Here is a 21570-nt window from a genome sequence, read left to right as displayed (position 1 = left end):
AGTGTACACACATTGAATATTTTCCTCACAGATAATTGACCACACAAGCATTGTATAGTTAGGAGTAATTTGGTTTTTATAGCCAATAATTTGAAGCAGGTAAAATGTATTGATACAACATGTCTATTGTAGTTTTCACAGCTTTCATTTCTGTCATGGCAGATACTCTTTAATTTGATGCAGATTCCTACTGTAGCTGTCATATGGAAATAATACCCTTATTCTGCATTTATTAGGCTTTACAAACCGTCTGCTCAGATTTTACCTAGGAGCACAATTTAAATTTGGTCTACAGTGGGACAGTGAAGACACTGTATACTTTCTTCTTAAGTCTCTTTTTAATTGGCGTATAGGCATACCTCAGAGATATTGCGGGTTTGGTCCCAGACCACTGCAATAAACCTAGTATTGTAAAAAAGAGAGTGACACAAAGTTTTTGGTTTCCCAGTGCATATAAAAGTTATGTTTACCCTATACTGTAAACTATTAAGTGTACAATAGCATTATGTCTAAGAAAACAATGTACATACCTTAATTTAAAAATACTTTATTGCTTACTCAGACATAGAAAGAATGAAATAATGCCATTTGCAGCAACATGGATAGACCTAGAGATTAACATACTAAGTGAAGTAAGTCAGACAGAGAAAGACAAAGATCATATGATATCAGTTACATGTGAAATCTAAAAAAAAGGACACAAATAAACTTATTTACAAAACAGAAACAGACTCACAGACATAGAAAACAAACTTATGATTACCAAAGGGAAAGAGGGGGAGGGATAAATTAGGAGTTTGAGATTAACAGATATACATACTATATATAAAATAGGTAAATGACAAGGACCTACTGTATGGCACAGGGAACTATATTCAATACCTTGCAATAACCTATAATGTAAAAGAAAAAAATTGCTAAAAAATGCTAATCATCATCTGAGCCTTCAGTGAGTTGTAATCTTTTTTGCTGGTGGAAGGTCTTACCTTGATATTGACGGCTGCTGACTGATCAGGGTCGTGGTTGCTAAAGGTTGGGGAGGCTGTGACAATTTCTTAAAATAAGACAACAGTGAAGATTGCTGCATCGATTGGCCCTTCCTTTCATGAATGATTTCCTGCAGCATGCAATGCTGCCTGATAGCACTTTACCCACAGTAGAACTTCTTTCAAAATTGGTTTTCAATTTTGCTCACTTCGTGTCTCTGTGTCACATTTTGGTAATTCTCAAAATATTTCACACTTTTTCATTACTACCATATTTGTTATAGTGACTGATGATCTGTGATCCGTGATCTTTGAGGTAACTATTGTAATTATTTTGGGGTGCCATGAACTATGCCCATATAAGAGGGCGAACTTAATTCATAGATGCTGTGTGTGCTCTGACTGCTCCACTAACAGGCAGTTCTTGTCTCTCTCCCTCTCCTCAGGTCTCCCTATTCCCTGAGACGCAACAATTTTCTGTGTTTTCAAAACAGGTTTTCAAACCCTGCCACTGCTTCATCAATTAAGTTTATGTAATATTGTAAATCCTTTGTATTCATCTCAACAATCTTCACAGCATCTTCACCAGGAGTAGATTCCATCTCAAGAAACCACTTTCTTTGCTCATCCATAAAAAGCAACTCTGGACCCATTCAAGTTTTGTCATGAGATTGCAGCAATTCAGTCACATCTTCAGGCTCCACTTCTAATTCTAGTTCTCTTGCTCTTTCCACCACATCTGTAGTGACTTCCTCCACTGAAGTCTTGAAACCCTCAAAGTCATCCATGAGAGTTGGAATCAACTTCTTCCAAACTTCTGTTAATGTTGATATTTTGATCTCTTCCCATGAATCAAATATGCACTTAATGGCATCTAGAATGATGAATCCTTTCCAGATGGTTTTCAGTTTACTTTGTTCAGCTCCGTCAGAGGAATCACCGTCTCCAGCAGCTATAGCCTTATGCAATTGTTTCTTAAAGAATAAGACTTGAAAGTCAATATTACCCCTCAGTCCATGGGCTGCAGAATGGATGTTGTGTTAGGAGGCATGAAAACAACATGAATCTTGTTGTACATCTCCATCAGAGCTCTAGGGTAACCAGGTGCATTGTCAATGAGCAGGTTCCAGGGCACGTGGGCTCTGTAGTTTGCGGCACATGGGCTCTCTAGTTGAGGCACGCAAGCTCAGTGGTTGTGGCGCGTGGGCTTAGGTGCTCCATGGGGAACCTAGTTCCCCGACCAGGGATCAAACCTGCATCCCCTGCGTTGGAAGGTGGATTCTTTACCACTGGACCACCAGGGAAGTCCCCAAGCAATAGTATTTTGAAAGGAATCTTTTTTTCTGAGCAGTAGTTCTCAACAGTGGGCTTAAAATAATAAACAGATGTGTTGTCATCAAGGCTTTGTTGTTCCATTTATAGAGCACAGGCAGAGTAGATTTAGCATAATTCTTAAGGGTCCTAGGATTTGGGGAATGGTAAATTAGCATTGTATTCAGCTGAAAGTCACCAGCTGCATTAGCCCCTAACAAGAGAGTCAGGCTATCCTTTGAAGCTTTGAAACCAGGCATTGGCTTCTCCTCTCGCTGTGAAAGTCCTAAATGGCATCTTCTTCCAGTAGAAGGCTGTTTGGTCTGTATTGAAAATCTGTTCTTTAGTGTAGTCACCTTCGTTAATGATCATTGCTAGAACTTCTGGATAACTTGCTGCAGCTTCTACATGAGCACTTGCTGCTTCACCTTGCACTTCTGTGTTATGGAGATGGCTTCTTTCCTTGAACCTCATGAACCAACATCTGCTAGCTTCAGACTTTTCTTCTGCAGCTTCCTCACCTCTCTCAGTCTTCAAAGAATTGAAGAGAGTTAGGGCCTTGCTCTGGATTTGGCTTTGGCTTAAGGGAATGTTGTGGCTGGTTTGATTTTCTATCCAGATCATTAAAACTTTCTCCATATCAGCAGTAAGGCTGTTTCACCTTTTTTTATCATTTGTGTGTTCACTGGAGTAGCACTTTTCATTTCCTTCAGGAACTTTTCCTTTGCATCCACAACTTGGCTAACAGTCTGGTACAAGAGGGCTAGCTCTTAGCTTATCTCAATTTTCAACATGCCTTCCTCACTGAGCTTAATCATTTCTAGCTTTTGATCTAAAGTGAGAGATTTGCAACTCTTCCTTTCTATTGAACCATTAGAGGCCATTGTAGGGTTATAAATTGTCCTAATTTCAATATTGTTGTGTCTCAGGGAATAGGGAGGCCTGAGGAGAGGGAGAGAGACGAGAACTGCCTGTTAGTGGAGCAGTCAGAGCACACACAGTATCTATGAATTAAGTTTGCCCTCTTATATGGGCATAGTTCATGGCACCCCAAAATAATTACAATAGTTACCTCAAAGATCACGGATCACAGATCATCAGTCACTATAACAAATATGGTAGTAATGAAAAAGTTTGAAATATTTTGAGAATTACCAAAATGTGACACAGAGACACGAAGTGAGCAAATGCTCTTGGAAAAATGGTGCCCATAACCTTGCTCAATGCAGGGCTGCCACAAACCTTCAATCCATTAAAAAACACTGTATCTGTGAAGTGCAATAAAGTAAAGCACAATAAAATGAGGTATGCCTGAATTTATTTTAGACTTTCTAAGTATTAGGTAACATGTATATATTAACCCCAATTTTTTTTGATGGATTCCAATTTTTTTTCCATTGCACCTTTTTTCACTGATTATTTTTTTCAGTATGTTTGTATCAATAAATCTGTATAGCATTTATATTACATTTTTAAAAATCTGTCCAGAAAACTATTATTTTCTTAAATTATACTCTCCAAACAGTGCAAATCAAAACCTATACTCTTATCTATTGTCCCAGATCCTTATTTTGCTTAAAAGTTTTTGACATAAATTTTTGGCCCTGCTGAAATACCTAAAATTTTAAAAATAAATTTTATTTTAGCAGTGGCTCAGCATGACGGTACCTTTTTTGGTCCATTTTTGAACAAAAATGAATTTCTGTTCTTTCTAAAAGTTCTGTCTTGAGTACAGGTTAGTATTCTAATACTAATATTTGAAGTAATATTTTAATAAGTCAGTAATGAAAATAGAGAACTATTTGAATTGATTTTGGTTAGATTTGGATTTCCTTCTGCTGAGCACTATGGTAGGCATTAGAGTTGTGGGAGATTAATCAGGACACTACTCTTAAGGATCTGCCATTCTAGTCAGGGAAACAAGATAAATTTATCAGAAAAAAAATAGAGAACAATGTAGTCAATACACAGTTAAGTATTGATTTATTTGCTTCATAATAGGGATTACATAAGAGCTGAGAGGAGAGAAGGATCACCAACAGGTAGAATAAAGAAAGATGTGGAAGGAAATGAAACTTGAGCTGAGGCTTGAAAGATGGGAATTACTTGGAGCAGAGAGAAGAGGGAAGGGCCTCCTGTGCAAGTGAACAAGTATTTTTAATGCTTAATCTTCTATTTCCCTTTGTCTTTCTTTCTAACCCCTGAGTTTATCTTCTTACTGTGTTCTGCCTTCAACTTGAGCAAGGACTCCCTGTTACCCTTTGTTGTCAGGTATCTTCCATTCCTGTTCTATACTTCTGCTTTATAGGACGTCACTTGGGCTTGAGATGGGTCTCTGCAGAGAAATTAGCTGTAGTAACTGAATTTTATGTTAATATAAAATCAGGCCTCTAATGATATTTTCTGATTAATGAAAAAATAATCATTTTCTTGCATTTTGGAGCACTGTTTTGAAATATTTGGGTTTGCAAGTCTTGTAATAACAGCTGATAAAATGAGGTAGCTCACATACCGACCTTATCAAACTACCTGGTACACAATGTAAATGGTTGTTGCTGCTGCCGCCTCCACTGTTAGTCAGGGGGAAATGTGAGATGCTGAATTTGGAGCAGGGCTGAACAGAGAGACCAGTAACAACTTTGCTTCTACCCCACCCCATCCTCATCCTTTTTGGGCAAACATATCAGAAAAAAAAAATGGTGAGATTATTGCTTTTGATTTTTTTTTTCTTTCCTTTTGGTAAGTTGACCATTTAGTTTATTCTGTATTGAAAACTTACCTAGAAATATCAAAGCAACTTGCCCAGTTTACCCTTACAGTTTTTTTTTTCTCTTGGTGAGGGTTTTAAATAAGAGTAATTTTTTAGTTGACTCATTAATTTAATCCTAAAAGTATATGTTTTCTTTGGGTTTGTTTTATCACTATGTAAAATTTTGATTGAATTAGTTAAAAATCTAAAACTAGATAAATACCAAATAGGCATAGTATAATATTTACTTACAGGTCTTCTGCAAAGGACAGATGCTTTCTTTATTCTCCCTTGCCCTTTTGAATGCTGGGTTTCAGCCTAGAGCAAGTATTTACAGAGTTATTATGTGCCCTGAAACAACTACAACAGTGGTAATGTTGACCAACTCAACTGTAGGTCTAGGAACAGGATGGCCACGATTAAGAGTAAAATCCTGAAACATTTTCATTGATTGTTTCTGGGAAATAGCAGCCCTCTGGATTTCTTTTAATTTTTTAAAAAATTCATTTTTACCAGCTCTAGTTCCTTAGCTTTGTGCTCTTATCCTTTGCCAGCTTCATCCACATTCACCAAAAGTGATGTAAGTCTGAAAAAAGCAAGGAGGGCCAGTGCTCATGCATCAGAAATCCCTGAGCCTCCCCCTTTGCATCTACCTGTGACCATTTCCAAAACTGCTATTAATATTTCTCTGTCTGCTACTGATGCCAGGTCCACAGATGGCCATATTCTTGTACTATTGTCACTAAAAACATCATGTTCCCATTCTGAGTTGGATTTTCTTTTAATGCCTTGATACTATTGGAGTTTTGAAAGCTCTCAGTCTTCAGTGGGGGAGATCTCCACCAAACAACTATGCAGCCCCTCATGCTGTCCCACACCGTAGGTGCCCGTGTCAGATGATGGCCCCATTCTATCTAGGGAAAATGACATGAACAAAGAATCTTTTATTAGTTAGCATATTATTTGGTATGGTGTTAGATTAATTGAAATGATACTGACCTATTTAAAATCAATTTCTTGTCATGAATTTGGTAAGAAATCATCTGATCCTACTTATTCTTACAGATAATAATCAAAAAATGGTCCATCCCTTGTCCTCTGACATTAAATTCTGTAGAGCAATACTTCCAGGTAATTGTTTTGTTTGGTTTCTTTTTCAGTTTCTTCCTTTTTATTTTAAGCTAAAAAGAAAAATAAAATATGACTAATAATGATTTTTTTCCTAATTAATAAAAAAGTAATGGCTATATTGCATTTTGGAACTTTGTTTTGAAATATTTTTATTTGAAAGCCCAGTAGTAATAAATTCATCTTGGTTTTTTTTGATGTATTCTAACTTTTAATGACTGTTGGTTTCTCTCTTTCCCCTCAATCCTCTTAAACAGATTTCAAATGCTACAGATGCTTGTAAACCAAAGCTCTTTCATTTCTCCAAAGAGGTGTGTAAGTTATCAACAGATACTTTTAGTTTTTTCACATTTCAAGTTTAAGAGGTTTGTGTAACAGGGTCTCTTAGGTCTTTTACCTGTAACTAACTAATTTTCATGAAAGTGCTAAGTATAGGGTTGCTTACCAGAAGGTGGCCCATTATGAAACGGCCACCTTTTTTTTTTGGCACGCCTTTAAATGGAGCCTGTTTTAAATGGGCCACTGCCTAAAAGAACAGATTTACTGAATGTCTGGTCTGGCCAATAAGGTCCTCTGTGCATACAGACTTCCTGTTGCCCTCTGGACTTGTAAAGCCAATTATATCAAAAACTCCTCCCCTGTGAGTAGAACCTTGGTCTGTGGCTAAACAGCCTCATCATTGGACCAGCAATTGAGCACTGCCAATATGTCTTCTGGCTGACATTCCAAAGTTGAAACTTATGATGCCTGTAGCAGAGGCAGAAGGACCAAGTCCCCCCTTGCCTTCTCTGAGAGAGCTAGGATATTTGAAATGCCTGCAAAAGCCCCTGAGCATCAGCAGAGGAGACAGGAAACTGATCTGAATGATCTCTACTTTACCATTCTAAAAGAGCCATATGTTCCTTGTTGCTGCAGGTTTCTTCATGTGCACTTTGTGATTCTGCTAAAATGCAGGTCCCAGATACTACAATCCCCACTACTCATGTATAACTCTATGAGTGTAGCATTTTAGTGTGATAACTCCTCCATGCAAAATTTTCCTTTTTATTCCCCAGAGTTCTTTTCCATTGTTGTTTTGTTTTGTTTTTGGCCGTGCCTTGCAGCTTATGGGATCTCAGTTCCCCAATCAGGGATTGAACCCCGGGCCACAGCAATGAAAGCCTGGAATCCTAACCACTAGGCCACCAGGGAACTCCCTTATTCCCCAGTTTTTAAATGAGAAATGTCTCTCTGGCCCCACAAGGGAGGTTACCACATCTTTTACATGGTAAAGGCCTCCACGTGCCTTAAAGATTTAGGTAGGGTAATTGACAAGCCAGGAAACTGAGCAGTATATGAAAGAGAATTTGTGAATTGAATTTCATTCTCTTAATCTAGCCTTGGGAAATGCTACAGCTTTCCTTCCTGCCAGCTCTCCTCTGATATTTTAAGAGGCCTTGTGTCTGAAGATAGATCTACAGTCATCTGGAACTTCTTTTGCTGAAGAGCCTTAAGTCAGTTAAGGAGAAATTTTTTTAGAGTAGAAAAGAGAAAGTAAATCATTACCATCTATTTTGTAAAGACAGTGTTTTCATTTAGATGGTAACTTTTGTTTGCTTTGTAACTTTCTCTGGTTCTTAACTATTCTAATTTTAAAAAAACAACAACTTTTGTTCATATATTCCAGTGGATCTCTATGAATTTGTTGGTCTAGAATAAGTCATGTTCATTCCCATCAAAAGAGACCCTAGTTATAGATGCTAAGATGTGATTAATATATTCAGTATTCTCTTAGATTAAGTTGGTACTTGAATTGAGTTGGTGAAAGCAGGTTCAAAAGCATTAACTATTATTGCTGCTTAGGGTAATAAGATGTTTTTGAGTTTCCTAATACATGCATTAGGAAAGACTGAGAATTACAATAAGATCATTTCTAAAATGTTATTATTTTTCATCTTACCTAAATGTTATTTATCTTACCTTAATTATTTTTATCTTACTGTACAATATAGAAGCAGCAGTGATTGTAGTAAAACCAACCTGGTGTGGAAGCAGCCAAGAAATATTTTCGCTAGTGTGGGCAATACAGCTATCAAGTAAAATATTTACTGGGGACCATAACTGTGTGTCTCGTTAAAAACAAAAAACCAAAAAAAACCCTCTTATTTTATAAACAGGTGATTCATGAAACATGAAAGAAATTTAACTAAATTGATTTTTTTTTGGAGAACTGATTTTATTGTCAAATGAAGTAGTGGTTTCAACAGAGTAGCATTTAATAATTTCATCTTTAAAAAATTTTTTTTTCAGAGTGCTTATGCCATACCAACCATGGCTTTTTCATTTCTCTGCCACACCTCAATATTGCCCATATACTGTGAACTTCAAAGGTACTATAGAATCCTGGAATATTTAAAATGTATTAGTATGTCTTTTTACTTCTAGGACTTTCAGATTGAATAACATTCTCCTCTATGAATCCTTCCATCCCACCACTGGATTGTAGGTGTTAGTTTAAAACAAAACAAAACAACCAAGACTTAGTTCTAAGTTGAGAATGTTTCTTTGAAGCATAGTCCTTTGTGCAGTAATTTCAAATCAAGAATTGTAGTGTATATTTATTAGAGAACTAGGTCTTGAATGATTAAGGAATCCTTTTGAATAGCTTGGGAGATATTTATCTATTTAGATATAATTCAGATCACAGATTCTAATTTTACCATTTTTTTTCTTTTAGACCGTCTAAGAAAAGGATGCAGAATGTAACCAATACAGCAATTGCTTTAAGTTTTCTCATTTATTTTATATCTGCACTCTTTGGGTACCTCACTTTTTATGGTAAGTATATTATTTCATTATAGATGACAAAATAAATTGTTCTGTAGTTGATCTCACACCTGAATATGGACTTTGTTTCTGCCTTTCATTAGCAAGTTAATTTGTTCAAGCTGCCAGAATTCAGTGCACCACTGTGGTGGCTCTACGGGCCTTAAAGAACTGATTTTCCTTCTCTTAAAAAGGTGGATCAAATTCAAGATTGATAACTTCATATGGAAATTTTCTTAAACACCCAAGTAAAATCTCGGGCTTAGAAACATTGAAGTCTTTCTACGAGAAAAAAAAAAAGTGCAATAATGATTTTATTTTTTTTTAATTGAGAATTCAATATGTTAGACTCTAGTTCAGCAGTTTGGGAGGTTGAGAGAATCAGTCATCTTAATTGCAAACGAACAAGTTGAGAAAGGAAAGGGTTTTACCTGGACTATAGTTGTACCCTTATGTCAGAGACCTCTGCCTTTAGATTTAATTCACACAGTTCTGCAGTGTGTATTCTGTGCTTTGCCATGAACTTTCTCTCTAAATTTTTAAAGGATTCTTTTAAATTCATAAAATAAAAGTAAAATTTTCTTTTATTTACTTTTGAAAAGTTATGTGCTTGGTGAGTTTTTTTCTCTTCTGGTAAGAACCTCAAGAAAAAGTAAAACTTAAAAGTCTAGAACAAGAAAAAAAATTGTAAGCTCTCTTGTTAAATTTGCAAACGCACTTGTTTAATTTGCAAACAAACACATTATAACAAACTGCACTCAGTTTGTCAAATCCTTGAATACACTTTTCAGTTTATGAATGCCCCTATAACAACGCTCCAGGTAGATGGCTATTGTTACTTTTGTGATATTTAGCTGTTATGACTCTAATTTCACCGTCAGTGGCCTTGTGCACGTGTTTCAGGTTTTAGACATTCACGATGGCTTGTAATGGTGCTTTGCTTACCTTCCAGAGTTTTTTCAGGTCTGACAAGTTTTTGGACATTTACTTGTATAACTACCTTTCCTAAGCCCAGTGGAAAGAGTATGAATTTTGAAACCCAACAAATATGATTCAAAAAACCACTGTGCTCTAACCAGCTGTGTGGCCTTGAACCAGGGTACTTCACCTTGTACTATCTTCATCTCCTAATCTGTAACACAGGGATAATTGTATAGAGTTATATTGAAGAGGAAATAAGTTATATGGAAAATGCCTGTTACAGTATCTGGCACACAGCCGTCTTCCACAAAGGAGAGCTACTGCTAGAGGTGTATTATCATCACTGTTACCATTATTATTGCAATTTTCATAAGTTCAGGTGCTCTTTTTTCAGCACTGTACTTCTCTTCTTACTGTCATTAATGAAACTTAATTTAAATATGGTAACTTTTCAGTATATTATTATCAGTGTATTATCTTAGACTTTTCAGTGTGTGAGAAAATTATAATTGCTCTATATAGTCCTTTTCTTGCTAACTCTATGTCATTTCAACACTAATAAAGGTGACTGATGAATCTAAATCTGCTCTTGCATTTTTGTACTGTGTTGAATAAGAGTGGTAGAGCTCTGTACACAACATCCAGAAGAGCGTTACTTCCTACTTCCAACATGAGCATGGATACACTACAGGGAAAGTTAAAGCAGATGGTTAAACTTTTTTAATCATTGTTAAGGAAATAAAATTCTTGAAATGCATAAACTCTATTTTTGCTTGTTGCGTTTGTCTTCGTACAGAGTTGAGCACAGTGATGCTTTTCTATAACAATGAGATACTACAGCAGGGTCTTTGTTGGGATTCAGCAAAAACTTAGTAGAATAGCTGTATATTTTTATAAATTGAAATCATCACCTGGCACAAATACTATTATATTTAGGGATCTTCCAAAATTGAGAAAAAGTCCAAAAAATGGACCTCCTTTTCTTCCCTATGGATCAATAGAGCTATCTGGAAGAAACCTCAAATGGCCTACCAATTTCCAGGACAGCTGAAAAGTAGTTGCAAAAATATTACCACGAGATATTAGAAGCTATGTTAAATTATAAGAAAACTTAGATGGAAAGGGATGTGGAGGAAGGATGGATGCTAATGCATTTATTGAGCTAACATTTATTCTGTACGTGCCAGGTGTTTTATTATATATATTGCCTAACTCAGTCCTTATGATGACTCTGCAAGATATAGGCTCAGATAGGTTGGGCACTTTGGCCAGTACCTGCAACTAATGAATAATGAGTTGGGATTTGTATCCAATTCTGACTCTTTCCAGAGTCAATGCCTTTATTACTGTGCTGCCTCCTCAGGAATTATGCCACAGAATCCAGATTCCCTTCATTCCAAGTTTTTCGCAAAGTGAACTTTTGGAAAAACCTTGCTCACTTAAGCTCCAGGCATATCTATCTATCTATCTATCTATCTATCTATCTATCTATCTATCTATTTTTGCCTTAACACAGAGGCTAAATATTTTCATCATGTACGTGAAATGTTTCCTACCCAGGCATTTTCCTGGTTATCAAGTAAAGCTGTTGCCTTTTCCACTGATGCAGATTCTTTAGAATATCCATGCTTTATGTAATGGAGAAATACAGATCTAAGAAAATCACATGGTAGGCTGGTAAGTAGGTGATAGATAGATAGATAGATAGATAGATAGATAGATAGAAGGAAGGAAGGAAAGAAAGGAAAGAGAGAGAGAGAGAGAGAGAGAGAGAGAAAGAAAGAAAGAAAGAAAGAAAGAAAGAAAGAAAGAAAGGCCCTGGTCTGATTCCGTCCCCTGGTCTGATTCCGTCCTGCCCTGGTCTGATTCCGTCCTGCGTGACTGTTCCTTCGAACGGTAGTCTTTTATCTCCGTCCACTTTCTCTCCCACCGAAGTGCGTGCCACCAACCCATGGAAGATTCGATGGACATGGACATGAGCCCCCTGAGGCCCCAGAACTATCTTTTCGGTTGTGAACTAAAGGCCGACAAAGATTATCACTTTAAGGTGGATAATGATGAAAATGAGCACCAGTTATCTTTAAGAACGGTCAGTTTAGGGGCTGGTGCAAAGGATGAATTGCACATTGTCGAAGCAGAGGCAATGAATTATGAAGGCAGTCCAATTAAAGTAACACTGGCAACTTTGAAAATGTCTGTGCAGCCAACGGTTTCCCTTGGGGGCTTTGAAATAACACCACCTGTGGTCTTACGGTTGAAGTGTGGTTCAGGGCCTGTGCATATTAGTGGACAGCACTTAGTAGCTGTGGAGGAAGATGCAGAGTCAGAAGATGAAGAGGAGGAGGATGTGAAGCTCCTAAGTATATCTGGAAAGCGTTCTGCCCCTGGAAGTGGTAGCAAGTTTCCACAGAAAAAAGTAAAACTTGCTGCTGATGAAGATGAAGATGATGATGATGACGACGACGATGATGATGAAGATGATGATGATGATGACTTTGATGATGAGGAAGCTGAAGAAAAAGCTCCAGTAAAGAAATCTGTACGAGATACTCCAGCCAAAAATGCACAAAAATCAAACCAGAATGGAAAAGACTCAAAACCATCAACACCAAGATCAAAAGGTCAAGAATCCTTCAAAAAACAGGAAAAAACTCCTAAAACACCGAAAGGACCTAGCTCTGTAGAAGACATTAAAGCAAAAATGCAAGCAAGTATAGAAAAAGGTGGTTCCCTTCCCAAAGTGGAAGCCAAATTCATCAATTATGTGAAGAATTGTTTCCGGATGACTGACCAGGAGGCTATTCAAGATCTCTGGCAGTGGAGGAAGTCTCTTTAAGAAAATAGTTTAAACAGTTTGTTAAAATTTTCCGTCTTATTTCATTTCTGTAACAGTTGATATCTGGCTGTCCTTTTTATAATGCAGAGTGAGAACTTTCCCTACCGTGTCTGATAAATGTTGTCCAGGTTCCATTGCCAAGAATGTGTTGTCCAAAATGCCTGTTTAGTTTTTAAAGATGGAACTCCACCCTTTGCTTGGTTTTAAGTATGTATGGAATGTTATGATAGGACATAGTAGTAGTGGTGGTCAGACAAATGGAAATGGTGGGGAGACAAAAATATACATGTGAAATAAACTCAGTATTTTAAAAAAAAAAAAGAAAGAAAGAAAGAAAGAAAGAAAGAAAGAAAGAAAGAAAGAAAGAAAGAATGATATAAAAGTTCCTTCTCCAAAGACAGAAGAAGATTCAGATATTGATTTGCTATTCACAGTGTTTCTTTTTTGGGTTGAAAGTCTTTTACAGTATATTTCTATTGGAATAGCAGTAGCTCTCAGTCTTACAGAAAGAAATTGCTGATTGAGCTTGAGACCTTATCAGAAGGGCTTGTCACAAATTAACACCTTCAACTCATTTTATAGGTGAGTAGCTTAAGTCCAAGAGGTGAAGTGACCTGTCTCACAATTAGTGGCATGTCTCCTGAATATTAATCCAGTGATCTTTCTGTTACTCTGTGATAAGCTTTATAAACTTCATCCCCTGTTTGACAGTGTGTATTAAACAGGGCAGCCTCCTGACTTCAATAGAAGATATAACTTGCAGAGATCACCATCAGGTTCTTCGTGAGATTTGTAGAGATTTGTCTGAATGCAGAGAAGTGTGTTGTACTCTATCCCTTGCATAAGGCTCAGCTAGGAACACAGAATTGACTGGCTCAGGAAAAAGGTTTTTGTCTTGGGAAAGTAGAAAGTAGACATGTAACAGGTATTTTGAATTTGTAATCTAGTTCTTCAGGCTTCTGGAGCTGCTTGGGATCCTTTCATTCAGTGCTCTCAAGGCTTAGTTAATATCTAAATTTTATCAGATTAAAGGGACCAATAAGTATGTACCTAGATTAATAATATTGGCTCTGATTACAGATGTTAAAGCATTATAAGGTGAGGAATAAAAAGTGTTCCTCTGATAAACCAGGCCAATACCCAAATGTTGCATAATAACCAGACCATTTTAAAAGTCTACAAAGTTCTTAAGCAGTAAGTGTTAATAGCTCATTTTTATGATTCATAAAGTGGAAATAAAATAGTTTGCTATATTTTTCCAAAGAGTCACAAGTATCTCACATATTTGGGACTAGAATCCAGCTTTCCTGGCTCTTCTTAATCTCTTATTTGGTCCATTAGTCCCACGTTATATCAAGTATGTCTTTGATACTTTCAACAATTAGTTTCTATCCCATTTCCATTATTACTAATCTAGTTCAAATTCTCATTACCTCTCAGTGGTTATGACAGTAGCCTTCTAACTGTTATTCCTGTTTTGGGCCTCTTTTTCTTCCAATTTGTCTTCCTGCTTAGTTCAGGTCATAACGCACTGTTCTTCAGAAGTCATTGCATCTCTGTGGCCTACCAGATTGAGTCCAGACCCTAAGAAGAGCTCTGTTACTGGTCTTAAATGCATTTCCAGCCTTATCACCCACTACTCTCTTTTCTCTACCACACAGTCTTTCAGCCTCTGAAGTGCTATTGGGCTGCTCATTTTCTCGGTTGCGTATTGCTACCAGAGAGAATTTCTTCCCCACATCTTTGAATGTCAGCACACATACATTAACTCATGTCATGTTCACAGTAACTCTGTAGGTCAATATATTATTGTCCACATTTTACAAATGTAAAAACTCAGAGAAGTTAAGTTGCTAGTAAGAGTAGGATTTGAATCTTAGTCTGTTTGATCGCAGAATTCAAGCCCCTCTACTACCCTGCTGCTCACTATATCATGATGACTCTTCTCAAGTCTTCTTGGATTTCGTTCATGTTCATCCCAAAGCCATAGTTATCTTTCCCTGTTCAGAATCACCATAGCTCTTTGTCTAGACCTTCTTCTTCCGCTTAAGTGTGTCTGTGTTTACACACTTTCTATTATATGTGTGTGTCTTCATCTTATCTCCCCTTTAAATTTTAAAGTATTTGAAAACAGAGGTGTATTTGATTTGTTTTTTTACTTTCTCTAAAGTGACTTTTCCAAACTGTATGGTCTCAAATTAAAAAGACAAACAACAACAAAAAAACACCCACAATTCTATTTTAAGTACAAACTCGTCTTTCCCTACAAGGCAGTGATATGGAGTGTTCTTGAGAACTCTCACTCTTAATAGCCCTCCTCTGGCTTGGAGTGAGGAAGACGTGAGGATAGAAGAACACCAGGGAGCAAAGCATGGTCAGCTTGTTCAGATTCTGTCACTGACTACCACACTGGCTTGCTAAGGAAGCCATTACCCTTGCTAAGGAAGCCATTATCCTTGCTAAGGAAGCATTCTCTTTTATGAAAGATGAATCTGTAGATGAAATGTTGATGAAGCAGGTAGCATGCACGAAACTATAAGATCCTAGAAAACATTGCAATATTAAGGAAAGGCTTTGACATCAAAACAGTTTGGGAGTACAGCTCTGCCAGCTCTGCCCCTTTGTACTGTATGATCTTGGGCAAGTCAGTTAATAATTTTTAGCCTAGCTACCTATCTTATATTGTTATCATAAGGACCAAATTCAGTAGTATACATGAAAGCACTTTATAAAAGTGTTGTTCAAAACCTTCAGATTATGGAAAAGTTCTAAAGAGATTTTCTTAAATGTATATTCATTGTCATAATTTTAGAGATTCTGCCTGGGCCAATTTCTAGTTTCATTAAAAGAAAACACTGTAGGTTTCCAGAAGATATTTACTTAATGTCTCTGTGTTTCATAGGATAGGAAAAAGGCCAGAGATGGATTTGGTACCGGGAATCCAAAATCTGTTAAGATCCGTTTGTGCAAAGGAAAATAATGTTACTGTTATTAACATCTTAGTAGTTTATAATGTGATCCTTATTATTGTTTTTTAAATTTGCAGACAGTGTGGCGTCAGAATTACTACAAGGTTATAGTAAATACTTGCCACATGATGTTGTCGTCATGACTGTGAAGTTATGCATACTATTTGCTGTGCTTTTGACAGTCCCTCTAATCCACTTCCCTGTAAGTACTCTTAAAGGTTTTGTTGCTTGGTGTAGCAGCTCCCTAATATGGCAACACTAATTCTTTACAGACTAGAATGTTTGAATCACATCTAGTCTTGTATATCTTATTCATTTGTCCAGTAATTGATCAAAGACCTCATACTTGCCTATGGCCCCATGAAAGCACAAAAATAACAGTGAACCGCTAAACTAATTTGTGCTTTTTCAGATTTAGTTTAGATTTACGCTCTCCCACAGCATTGTTTCCAATTTAGAGACTATAGTTCTTCTAAAGTTTTTTGGGGTTTTTTCCCCCCCTTTAATTCTGTATTCTGTTTTCAAAAGAATGTGCGTGAAGAGGAAAAAGTCAAGTCAGCAAAAATAAGCTCCTTCTAGTTTATTGGAAATTTATTTTCACATAGACGTTCTAGTCTAATCTTAGTCACGGATTTTATTTGCTCTAGAGTTATAGTTTAAGGGGCACAGCAGATCATCACTCGGCATTTAGTTGCCATATGTAAGACTCTTGAGAATTTCTGGGAGAATGGAATCATAGGCTTTGGGTACAGATGCTTCTAGTGGACGACTTGAGCCCCTGAACGGGGAGCTCCTTAAGACTGGGGCCTCCTCCCTGCGGGGACCGCAGCACCAGGAGTGCAGCGGGGGCTGGGTAAATGCTTGTGGGACAGGACTGCCTGTTGCCCGCCTTAGCAGTAGAGAGCATCATGAACTAGTTTTCACATTTACATGCTGTGAAACAGATAATATAACATAAAACAGCAAATGGTATTTCTTTATCATGCCTTGACTTCTTTTTCTGTTTTAAACCATTTGTTCTTTTATCTGTTGAATTTCATGAAAATGATACTCTGTGATTTCTTCACAAAGTGTTATTGTTGGTAATTTTGAATATTATACAACTGAAAGAAATTGCATGTGAAAATTTTTTCAAGAATAAAATCAAAACAGTTTTTATGAAGCTCACACAGATAGGTATATTTCTCAGTTTTTGTGCAATAAATACCTTACAGTAATAGTTTATGCCATATTTTTGGAATCTAAATGGTTTAGAGGGCAAGAATATCATGGTAACTGTACCATACATGTGTTTCCCTAAGCAAGTAGTTTGGCTTTGTTACCTCCTCTTTGCTTAAATCTTTTTCTGTTATACAGGCAAGGAAAGCTTTAATGATGATGTTTTTCTCCAATTTTCCATTCTCATGGATTCGCCATTCTTTGATCACTATAGCTCTCAATATTATCATTGTTTTACTTGCGATATATGTTCCTGACATTAGGAATGTACTTGGTGTAGTTGGTAAGTTTTCTATTTCAAAAATTCCATTTTCTAAAATAGATTAAATTGTCATCCAGTCTCACATCTGAATCTGGCAATATTATTTTCTTTTCCTCCCCACTTTAAGGTTCCAGTACATCAACATGTTTGATTTTTGTGTTCCCGGGACTGTTTTATCTTAAACTGAGCAGAGAGGATTTTCTCTCATGGAAAAAGTTGGGGGTAGGTTGATTTTTGTTTGTTTCTTTTAAGAATCTTATTTTAAGAAATAACTTGTCATTTTATAATTAAGTATTTTACCTACCTCACGAAAGTTAATGTATTTTGAACTATAATGTACATTATTGGAGCACGTGAAGGTTTAAAATAATGCGCTAATTGTTCTTTATCTTTTTTCCTTATTTCCACAGGCGTTTGTTTTGCTCATCTTTGGTATTTTGGTTGGTAATTTTAGTTTAGCACTCATTATTTTTAATTGGATTAATAAGTGAAAGAAATCTTTTCCCACGTCTTTTGCTGAATGATTTACCTCCAAATGCAAAAAGGAATTATTCTGGAAGGCACCTTGGATGATCCTCTTTATATGGCCTAACATTTTTGCAAACATTGACAGAAAAGCAGAACAAAACAGGAGTCGGTAGGGGAAAGTAGACATAGCAGTTTTAATCAAAATAAGAAACTCAGAATGCTCTTAAATATGTTGAGCATCTTTTGTTTGTGGTTTTTTTTTAATTAACGGACTTTATTTTTTAGGGTAGTTTTAACGTTTACAGAAATAATTGAACAGAATGTACAGAGAGTTCTCATATATTCCCTCACTCCAGCACACCCATAGTGTCCCACATTACTAACATCTTGCATTAGTGAAGTACATTTGTTATACTTGATGAGCCAACTTTGATACATTACTATTAACTGAAGTACATAGTTTACAGTAGGGTTCACTTTTGATGCAACCACTGATCTTTTTACTGTCTCCATAAACACCATGAGCATTCCCCATGAGCCTTTTCTAAAATGTCATTTGGTGGAATCATATAGTATCTAACCTTTCGGGCTGGCTTCTTTCACTTAGCAATGTGTGTTTAAGTTTCCTCCGTGTCTTTTCATAGCTTGATAGCTCTTTTTTTTTAATCACTGACAATATTCCATTGTATGGATGTACCACAGTTTGTTTCACTGACAGTATTCCATTGTATGGATGTACCACAGTTTGTTTTTCCATTCACCTGTTGAATGGCCTCTTGTTTGCTTCCAAATTTTGGCATTTGTGAATAAAGCTGCTACAAACATTTGTATGCAGGCTTTTGTGTGGACAGAAATTTTCAGCTTATTTGGGTTAATACCAAAGACTATTTTTTAGCAATTGCTGCATGGTATGGTAGAATATTTAGTCTTATAAGAAACTGCCCAACTGCCTTCCAAAGTGGCTGTAACATTTTGCAGTCCTGCCAGCAATGTGTGAGAGTTCCTGTTGTTCCACATCCTTGCCGACATTGGGTGTGGTCAGTGTTTGGGATTTTCACCATTCTAATGGGTGTGCAGTTGTATCTCATTGTTGTTTTAATTTGTATTTCCCTATTGACATATGATGTTGAGCATCTTTTTACATGTTTATTTGCCATCTGTATATTTCCTTTGGTGAGGTTCAGATTTTTAAAATTGGGCTGTTTTTACATTGTTGAGTTTTAAGCATTCTTTGTATATTTTAGACACCAGTCCTTTATCAGATATGTGTTTCACAAAGATTTTCTCCCAGTCTGTGAGTTGCCTTTTCATTCTCTTAACAACATCTTTCACAGAGAAGTTTTTAATGTTATTAAATATATTGAGACAATTTTTTGTTTTTAAAGAAATCAGTATATTGTTTATATACAAAATTGAATTTTAGTTCGTAGGTTAATGTCAACATCCGTCACCAATAACAAAACTGTTGGATTATTTCACTTGGTATTTTGCCCTGACTCCAAATCCTAAGAAACTTTTGTGATTTTCCTCTGTCGTGCAGTATGAGATAGAGCTGTGATGACTGGCTGTGGATTTGAAAGTTCTCTGAGCTTTCTCATTTGTCACTAAAACATGTGACTTTCTACTTGGCGAACAGAGACAAATATTGATGATTTATATCATACTTTGTTTGGAGGTTATAGATCGTTCCAGTCTTCGCATTGATGTGGCTTATTCCTGGTTGGAAACCAGGAGCTAGGTGCCTCCCTCCCCTACTGCCCCAGGGAGTATTCTTGTAAAGGGCACCTTGTTAGCAGCCTACCAAAGCCAGGGTGTATCAGTAAAAATGTAATCCTACCCCTGCACACATGTAAAGTAGAGAATTACATGCAAAGTGCCAATTTGCATGTATGGAAATGCACACTTTTGCTGGTGCCCCCTTGCTTCCCCCTTAGGAAATGGGCTGAAAAATTGACAAATGAGTTAAGTTTCCTCTTTGGCAACTTGAGATCAGCATAGTGTAATGGAAAAGGTCCAGGTTTGGGGGTTAGAAAGACTTAGATGAAAATCTCAGTGAATTTAGGCAAACCACTTAACCTCTCTAAACCTCTACTTTCACATAGGTATTAAATGGAGTTAATACCAATTATACAGGGTTGTGTTGAGAGGATTAAATGACCTTGCATAAATTAGGTGCAGACCAAAATAGGCGCTCTTAATAAATTAGATGTTTATCTCCTTTTTTTCCCCCATCCTTTCATCTAGACCTGTAAAATGAAGTTGCTTTCAGACGAGGACATGGAATTTCTTCATCTTCCATCTTGCACAACTAATATGTTTAGAATCGTTTTCTAGCCTTCGCTCACAGGAGAACTGGCCCCATGTGCATTCTTTTTAATGCTTTCCCACATTTCTATGGGAAATTACAGATCCAAATACAAATAGGTGTTCAGCTGCTAAAATAAATCTAACTCCTAATACCAAAATAACCCTAAATCTGCAACAGATGCAAGGATGCCTCCTGGGGCAGATGTTAAGTGTGATGACAGGTGGGCATCAATTAATACATTTGTCACCTGCTCGTGGGATGGGATCATGGGAGGTTTGGCAAACCTATTGAATGCTGCATGAAACTTAGTTAATATCAAAAGAAATTATTTGGAGAGGTGTTTATTTTTATTTTACTTTAATATTCTGCCTTATCTAGTTGCCTGTTTGGAGTCATAACTTTCCCTATGAGTTTGGAGGAAGCTAGTAAGATGACTGGTAAAAGCAGTGCCCCCTTCATCAGGATTTCAAATAAAACCTTGTTCAAGTACTCCTCAGCATTTTTCCTGGGAAATACAGGCCTTCTTATTGTGGGCTTAATGTTCATAATTTATTAGGTAATAACTATTTAAAATAAAACTAAGTAAAGCACAAAATCTATATTTTTCTAACACTTGGAGACTTGTTTGCTAAATTAGAAGATGAAGTGCTGAGAATATAAATTACTTTCATATGTTGAGGGTGAATGTTTAAACTGTACTTTTTTTTTTAACAGAATGTTACTCATGAGCTTAGCATTTAAATGGTTAAAACAAGCCTTTGAAGTTAACACTCCATTAAGGTGAATGGAGGTAATTCACACCTCTGCTGACACTGTATTATTTCAGTCTGGCTGTGGAGAAAACAAGACAGCAGTAGGTTGATTTACTGTGTGAAGGCCCTTTAAACACCCGAGGTCTGGAAACCTTTGTTGTTGTTTTTTCTTTTCCATCTAGAAGGAGATTCTGAAATTCAGCACAATTTAGGTTTAGAATTGAAGCCTTGAAAGTAGCATAGATTCTCTACTCTCTGGAAATTCCTAACTGGCGTTTGATGGGTAGCAAGTTACCAGGTCAGCCCAACCTCTCTGGCTTTGTTTGCTTCTGTACTCTAGTGTTTCTTCCTACCATGGCACTTTTTTTTTTTTAATAAAAGAAAAACATTTTTATTTTTAATTAAAATCATTATATAATAGTATGAACCAGAAGAAACACATCACAGAAGATTATACATTTTAATAAAATAATCGGGCCCAGAAATGTCTTTATATCTTGATTATATTTACCTTTAGAGTAATGCCAAGTGTGACTAGTCATTTTCAAATGAACATGTTGTGTGTATTTTCTTTCTGCCTAAACCAAATACTCTATGAATCCAAAACAGGCTTCTAGGGAGTTACTCCAGTCTATAGAAAATTCTGTTTTCTCTTTATGCCAAGTGGGATGAAATCTATTATAATAAGACAATACAAATTGTACAGACACAGTGCCTAAGTTCCAGAATTACTACATAATTGAAAATAACCACCATGTATGCCCTTTATTTAAACCAAAGTTACCTATGCTTAATTTAAAATCATTTTAATAATGTTAATAAATGAGTTTGAATTGGCTGCTATATTAAAATGTATG

The 21570-nt window shown here is 36.5% G+C and overlaps 2 protein-coding genes across 4 annotated transcripts in view; both read left to right on the top strand.

Moving 5' to 3' along the window:
• SLC38A6 (solute carrier family 38 member 6) overlaps positions 1-21570 on the top strand; it is a 211651-nt gene that overhangs the window by 55010 nt on the left and 135071 nt on the right. For 2 of the 3 annotated variants that reach the window (XM_060141824.1, XM_060141832.1), the window contains exons 9-16: positions 6112-6177; positions 6432-6485; positions 8464-8543; positions 8891-8991; positions 15783-15907; positions 17062-17206; positions 17313-17407; positions 17596-19877. In XM_060141824.1, the coding sequence (XP_059997807.1) occupies positions 6112-6177; positions 6432-6485; positions 8464-8543; positions 8891-8991; positions 15783-15907; positions 17062-17206; positions 17313-17407; positions 17596-17676 (747 nt within the window). In that variant the 3' untranslated portion in view covers positions 17677-19877. Of the gene's footprint in view, positions 1-6111; positions 6178-6431; positions 6486-8463; positions 8544-8890; positions 8992-15782; positions 15908-17061; positions 17207-17312; positions 17408-17595; positions 19878-21570 lie in introns of those variants that run through there. The other variant, XM_060141834.1, reaches the window with a different exon arrangement.
• On the top strand, positions 11762-13054 carry LOC132529873 (nucleophosmin-like). Its single transcript, XM_060166932.1, has one exon. The coding sequence runs from the start codon at positions 11852-11854 to the stop codon at positions 12734-12736; it is 885 nt and encodes a 294-aa protein (XP_060022915.1). The 5' UTR covers positions 11762-11851; the 3' UTR covers positions 12737-13054.

The sequence above is a fragment of the Lagenorhynchus albirostris genome, chromosome 1, assembly GCF_949774975.1.
Source record: "Lagenorhynchus albirostris chromosome 1, mLagAlb1.1, whole genome shotgun sequence".
Lineage (NCBI taxonomy): Eukaryota > Metazoa > Chordata > Mammalia > Artiodactyla > Delphinidae > Lagenorhynchus > Lagenorhynchus albirostris.
This window is presented reverse-complemented; position numbering and strand designations above follow the sequence as displayed.